The sequence below is a fragment of the Tachysurus fulvidraco genome, chromosome 9, assembly GCF_022655615.1.
Source record: "Tachysurus fulvidraco isolate hzauxx_2018 chromosome 9, HZAU_PFXX_2.0, whole genome shotgun sequence".
NCBI lineage: Eukaryota > Metazoa > Chordata > Actinopteri > Siluriformes > Bagridae > Tachysurus > Tachysurus fulvidraco.
The window spans coordinates 913731-920423 of NC_062526.1; the positions used below are offsets into that span (position 1 = coordinate 913731).

A 6693-nucleotide genomic window follows, 5' to 3' on the forward strand; every position below is an offset into this window, starting at 1 on the left:
CAAAGTCATACAGGACGTATAAATGTGGAGGCAGAAGGAACCGATTGTGCAGATAAATCTGAGGCAAGGAGAAACATCTGAATCTGTTATTCGTACGCTGCAATAAGAGAGCTTTAGCTACATGTTTGTTTGGTGGAGTTTAATCAATATTGTGTGTGTTAATTCGGAGGTGTGACCCAGCCGTGACCTCTGACCTCTGGGACTCGCGGTCGTCGCGCGGTGTGTAGTTAGCCAGACAGTCCAGGATGAAGATCTGTCCCCACTCGGTGCACTCGTTCAGGGCCGTCAGCAGCTTGTTGATGGTCTGAGGGTTCAGGTCCAGCAGGTTACTATTGGGGTGTGACTCGGCGATCTCTGACAGAGCGGCTACAGCATTCGCTACCACCTGAGGGGAGGGGGGAGAGAGACACAGAGAGAGAGAGAGAGAGAGAGAGAGAGAGAGAGAGAGAGAGAGAGAGAGAGAGAGAGAGAGAGACACACACACAGAGACACAGAGAGAGAGAGAGAGAGAGAGAGAGAGAGAGAGGATTAACTATGGTGATTATTAGTGATCAGTTCCTGGGAACAGTAGTGATTAGTGATCCCTGTGCTCTAAATCACACTTTCTTCACAACTAATGAAGGTGGACGAGAGCTTAAAAAATATATATATCTCTGTAATTATTTTCCTGAGACACACAACACCTTTGTTTTGATGGGTGCCAATACTTTAATGTAGCGGACAATAAAACACGAAGGTCGTTGAGACGAAAAATTGATCAGAAAGCAGAAGTCAGTGAATCTGCAAAAACATTTTAACTCTTTATGACTTGTTTATAACTCTTTAATCTAAACCTTATACACGATCGTAACGAGGAAGACGATGAAAGATCTATAATTAATCCTGTAATTAAGTAATAAACAGGTTTAAATGCAGCTTTAACGTTGTCAGCGCCTACAGTGACTGCTGCTGATGGTGTGAGTGAGGTCAGGGGTGGAGGTGCCTCACCATGGGGTTGGAGTCGGAGATCAGGTCCTTCAGCGTGTCCAGGAAGCCCTGATCCTCCACCAGCTGTGCGTTGATGTCGTGGAGTTTAGCCACGCACACGGCCGCGGTCTTCCTCACGTAGGGATCCTCGTCCTTCAGACACTTGCGCAGGGGTTCGCACAGATACTCGGTGATCTTATCCACACGTATGCAGCCCATGGTGCGAACAGCCAGAGCTCGGATCAGAGGGTTCGGGTCCTCGCAGTCCTGTGGAGTAAAAAAAAAGAAAAGAAAAGAAAAAAAAAAGCGCTTTAATCTGCTGCCCTCTGGTGGCGATCCAGGGGAAATGTGCCTACGTCCATAGGCTACTTCACTTCCTGTTACATTTCTTTTCTGCAACTCTGAACAGTGCGTGTTAACGTTCACCACATTAATAATGATTAATAAATATGAGCTCAGCTATCAGACTGCCAACCTGAGAGAAATAAATATCAGATTTTATTACTATAGGATACAGAAAGCTGACATTTTTCTTGTGATGTCATTAGCAGTCTTAATCGGGTGACTATACGAATGTTTCTGTGTTAAGTGTCATTTAGTACATTAGACTTCTGCAGTGACCACATGGTGACATGATCACACACTGCTGTAGGACAGACAGTTAGTATTCATGTGATTTCTCAATGACGTTTTGTGAAGAAATCCGGTGTGTTCTGTGTGACTTGTTCGGACCTTGACGAAGGTGTTGACGGCCATGATGGCCATGTCGGGCTGGCTCTTGGCGTAGTTCATCAGGTACAAGTAGACCAGCTTCTTCAGCTCCAGGTTGTCTGTCTGCATGCAGTTCACCACGTCAGGAAACAGAGCGCTGTACAGAGACACAAAGACCGAGGCCAAACCGAGTCACGGTGAGGTTTAGGGCAGGACGACGGCACCTACGCTCACTGACTCTCGCTTATCTGACCGGAGTGAATATAAAACACTCTCAGCTGTAATACAAAATGAACCGAATAAAAAACACACACCATCATAAACCCAGTGACTGGGCTTCATGTCAGGATGTGTTACACAACCCTAGTGTTTCCTATAACACACACTGTGACAGCGGATACCAAACACACGCTGTAGTCCCTTGTGTTACACACATTAGTGTTCACGGTATGGATAAAGTTGTACTGAACACCTCATAAACACCTGATGTGAGAGATGTCACCTGTCGGGTTTAAGAGTAAACCAGAATATGTTTATGGTGTGTGTTTGTGCAGCATCTTAGCACTTTTCTTCCTAAACACACACACACACACACACTAGATGTCTCTTTATAACTGCAGAACACACACACACACACACACACACAAGAGGACTCGTCTGACTTCAGACTGTTTAATGCACAGCAGCAGTTTAACTCACCTGACATCTTTACCCACTGTCATGGAGGCGATCACCTTCTTCACCGCCTCCTTCTTCTTCTCCTTCTTATCACTGTTCAGCTCAGCCTTCAGCTCAAAGATCTCCCCTGGGAGAGCACACACACACACACACACACAATCAGCTTAATGTGTACACTGAATATTCCCATCTCTATGTGAAACTCAAAGTTTCTCACAGTCTGACTCTGTGAGTGTGTGAGAGTTTGTGTGGTGTGTGTGTGTGTGAGAGAGAGAGAGAGAGAGAAAGTATAAACACAAAACTGGGGCTTCAGTTCACCAGACTAGTGTGAACAGTTTACTCTAATAACTCAAACACTCCCACTAGACACAGCAGGAAATCTGTGCTGGAAAATGACTGAGAAGGAGGCGTGGCCTCAGTGCCTGTCAGTCTCAGTGAAGGAGGCGTGGCCTCGGTGCCTGTCAGTCTCAGTGAAGGAGGCGTGGCCTCGGTGTCTGTCAGTCTGCTATCCGTCCTAATTAAGAGGCTTAAGGATGTTTATTCTAACACTTTTTAAATATAACTAACCTTCCAAAGTTTTTATAAGCAAACAATAAATATAATGAAGTGAAAGAGTTTCATCGGTGAACTTAAACACAATCCTGCGTTCATCAAATCTGATAATGAGATGAGATAAAAGTCGTGAGAGAAACAACTCCACGCTGAACCCAAACATTTCTGTATTCGACACTCCTGCATTATTAAACTCGGCCGAAACGGAGCTCGGATAAAAGAGTTCCAGCACAAACCTACCTTTCTTGGTGGTGGTGAAATATTTGGAGTCAGTCATCTTGGATCCTAAGCCTCTGTTTTCCTGCACAGAAATGAAAGAAGCGGTCAGAAGGAGAGAGTCCGTAAAGAAGGAGGGAGAGCAGGAAACACCAGAAGTGCAAGCTCATGAAAAATAAAGGAAGCTCGCAGTTCCTTGTCCCTGTGTCCGTCAGCTCTGAGATCTCCTGTTGCAGAGGGACAGACGGAGACGTGCTAAAGGGGACAAGACACTCCCGAAACGATTTTTTCCCTTTATTCAGCTGAAATATCGCACACACTCCTCAACACCACCCCCCCCCCCTCCTGCTCTGTTTCCTGTTATCCACATCCTAAATCCTGAACATCAGGACCTTTAGGAATCAGAGGTCTTCCAAACACAGAAAACAGGGGAATTAAATATCACACGTCTGACATCCTGCTCTGAAATGCAACTTTTTTCCCACTCTCACTGGAAGCAAGTGACAATGTGGAGCAAAACAAATACAGTTACAACAAATAAATTCAGCAAAGATCATCATCATCATCATCTACAGTAGAAACATACAGCTGTTTAAACAGAAGCAGCTGAAAACACCGGAGCTCCTCGGAGCACCGCGGCGAGAACACGAGTAAACAATTACACAACCTCTTTGTCATCCTGATGATACGATGACTAACTCTGGGCAGGTGGAAGGTGAGGGAGGAAGAGGCGGGGCTAGCAGCTCTGCTCCATGCTGATTGGTTACATACGGTATAACGATTCATACGACACGCGTACCTTGTATACGTACACGGCTGTACAGAACAAACACGGCTAAAGGAATTCTAAGCTTCTTCTATTGTTAAAATTAAGATCTTACAGCTGAACATGTTTAAGCAGCGAGGATGGAAACTACCTGTCAGTCATCCTCATAGTCCACTTATTGTGTTATACACACACACACACACACAGCAGCTTAAATTTAATATTATACTATACCATATGTACGTTTCCACACTTTAATTTATGGGCGTGGCTTATTCTTGTTTGTCATTGGGTGTGGCTTATGTGTGGGTGTGGGTGTGGCCCTGGGTTAACTGATAATGGCGACGATGAATAAGGTTTAACAGTTCAACAGAACACACAAACACAGTGTTAAACCATGTGTCCTCTATTAGGAGGCTCTACTACAGACACTGATGCCCGACGTCTCTCTAATATCAGCTACTATAAACAAACTGCCCCACGCTGCCGTATGACGGCCGAAAGGCTCCTGTTGGTTGCGGTGAAGCCGCTTTAGAGATCAGTTACAGCAGAGAAACTCAGGAAGCTTTATGTATTATTCATTACAGAAGAGCTGCCTGTGCTGCAGTGTCTATTAAACCAGGACGACGCTGAGAACACGTACACACTCGTTACCCTGAAATATCACGACATCTCAATCTTTACTGGACTTAAAATGTCATTAAATATCCGTTGTATGTGAAGAATAAACTGCTCAGGGACATGCTGATGTAGGACAATAATTAACTTCAGGGTGATAAATGCACTGTAGACTGAAAAAATTGACAAATAAACTTTATTTTAAAATGTCAAATGTAGAAGATTAAATAAAAATCCATAAAAACCTTAAACTAAAGTGTCCTCGTCAGTATTAATATACTTCTGTACTAATGAGTACGTCTGACCCGCACGGTGTGTTAGTGTGGATTTAATAAAACTGCATTACAAAAGTTTATTACATTATAAATCTGTGTCAATAACCACAGATTAATAGTCACACTTTTTGTGTTTAACACTTACAAACACTTAATTAATATAAAGTGACAAGTCATACACATTCACAGTTACTTTAAAAGCTAACTAGCTCCACAATGACAGCTTTAAACACCAGACCACACAACTAGCTTTACACACACCAGACCACACAACTAGCTTTACACACACCTCACGACACAACTAGCTTTACACACACCAGACCACACAACTAGCTTTACACACACCTCACGACACAACTAGCTTTACACACACCTCACGACACAACTAGCTTTACACACACCTCACGACACAACTAGCTTTACACACACCTCACGACACAACTAGCTTTACACACACCTCACGACACAACTAGCTTTACACACACCTCACGACTAGCTTTACAAACACCTCACGACTAGCTTTACACACACCACACGACTAGCTTTACACACACCACACGACTAGCTTTACACACACCTCACGACTAGCTTTACACACACCTCACGACTAGCTTTACACACACCTCACGACTAGCTTTACACACACCACACGACTAGCTTTACACACACCACACAACTAGCTTTACACACACCTCACGACACAACTAGCTTTACACACACCACACAACTAGCTTTACAAACACCTCATGACAAGCTTTACAAACACCTCACCACACAACTAGCTTTACAAACACCTCACCACACAACTAGCTTTACAAACACCTCATGACAAGCTTTACAAACACCTCACCACACAACTAGCTTTACAAACACCTCACCACACAACTAGCTTTACAAACACCAAACAACTAGCTTTAAACTAGCTGGTTTAGCTTCCTTGGTCATTTATCTAACTAATACCTAACACTAGTTAGTTTTATTTACATTTACAATAAGAGCATTTACATTTTTATTTACAATAACAATAATAATAATAATAATAAGCTCATGCTAGCGCAGTGGCTCAATGCTAAGCTAGCAAGTCCGCTAGGTTACATGTAAACATTCAGCCAAAAACCTAAAATAAAATCATAAACACAAACTACACGTGATAAAAACGTGTTTAAATACTTTAATACGTGTTTAAATACTCACACATAACTGACTTGCCCACTCCATTTTTGCCTGTTTGTTAATTTGATTGAAGCTAAACGACGCTTAAGGGCCGAGTGTTAAACGTCGCGTCCTGCACTAAGGAGTGCACTTGGTTCAGGCAGCACGTGACAGTGCACTCACTAGGGGAAGTGCGCATGTGTAGGGAGCACGGGGGCGTTTGGGACTCCGTCAGCTCGCTAAAGCTAACGCCAGTGACATGACCTTGTTTAGCCGGAGATTTAGAGCTATTTAAGCCGTTAATCCTCCTGCGCTGCCACACAGACGAACAAAACACCGGAGAAGCTAAATTTAGAGCTGATACACCGAAGTACAGCAGAAATAAGAGTAAAAGAAGAGCTCATCCTCGCAGAGCGCTTACCTGAGTGGCCTTTCTGTTCCTCTTACTGTGATCATATGAGTCAAGCTTCTGCTCCACTGCGCCCACTAGCGTACTACATAGTGCACACACTCTGTACACACACACACACACACACACACACACACACACACACACACACACACACACACACACACACACACACACACACACACACACACACACACACACACACACTGTACACATCACCATCATTCATGTCACACATTAATCTCACACACACTGTACACACACACTGTACACACACAGTACACACACTCTGTACACACACACACTGTATACATCACAATCATTCATGTCACACATTAATCTCACACACA

At 43.8% G+C, this 6693-nt stretch overlaps 1 protein-coding gene across 5 annotated transcripts in view; it reads right to left on the reverse strand.

Moving 5' to 3' along the window:
• The window catches only part of ap1b1 (adaptor related protein complex 1 subunit beta 1), a 28983-nt gene extending 22533 nt beyond the window's left edge, over positions 1-6450 (reverse strand). Inside the window, exons 1-6 of one of the 5 annotated variants that reach the window (XM_047818612.1) lie at positions 6356-6450; positions 3148-3208; positions 2377-2482; positions 1699-1834; positions 988-1233; positions 195-385 (exon numbers count right to left, since the gene is read on the reverse strand). In XM_047818612.1, coding sequence (XP_047674568.1) covers positions 195-385; positions 988-1233; positions 1699-1834; positions 2377-2482; positions 3148-3184 — 716 coding nt within the window. In that variant the 5' untranslated portion in view covers positions 3185-3208; positions 6356-6450. Of the gene's footprint in view, positions 1-194; positions 386-987; positions 1234-1698; positions 1835-2376; positions 2483-3147; positions 3209-5976; positions 6291-6355 lie in introns of those variants that run through there. The other 4 variants (XM_047818610.1, XM_047818611.1, XM_047818613.1 and 1 more) reach the window with 4 other exon arrangements.
• Positions 6451-6693: the final 243 nt, after the last annotated feature.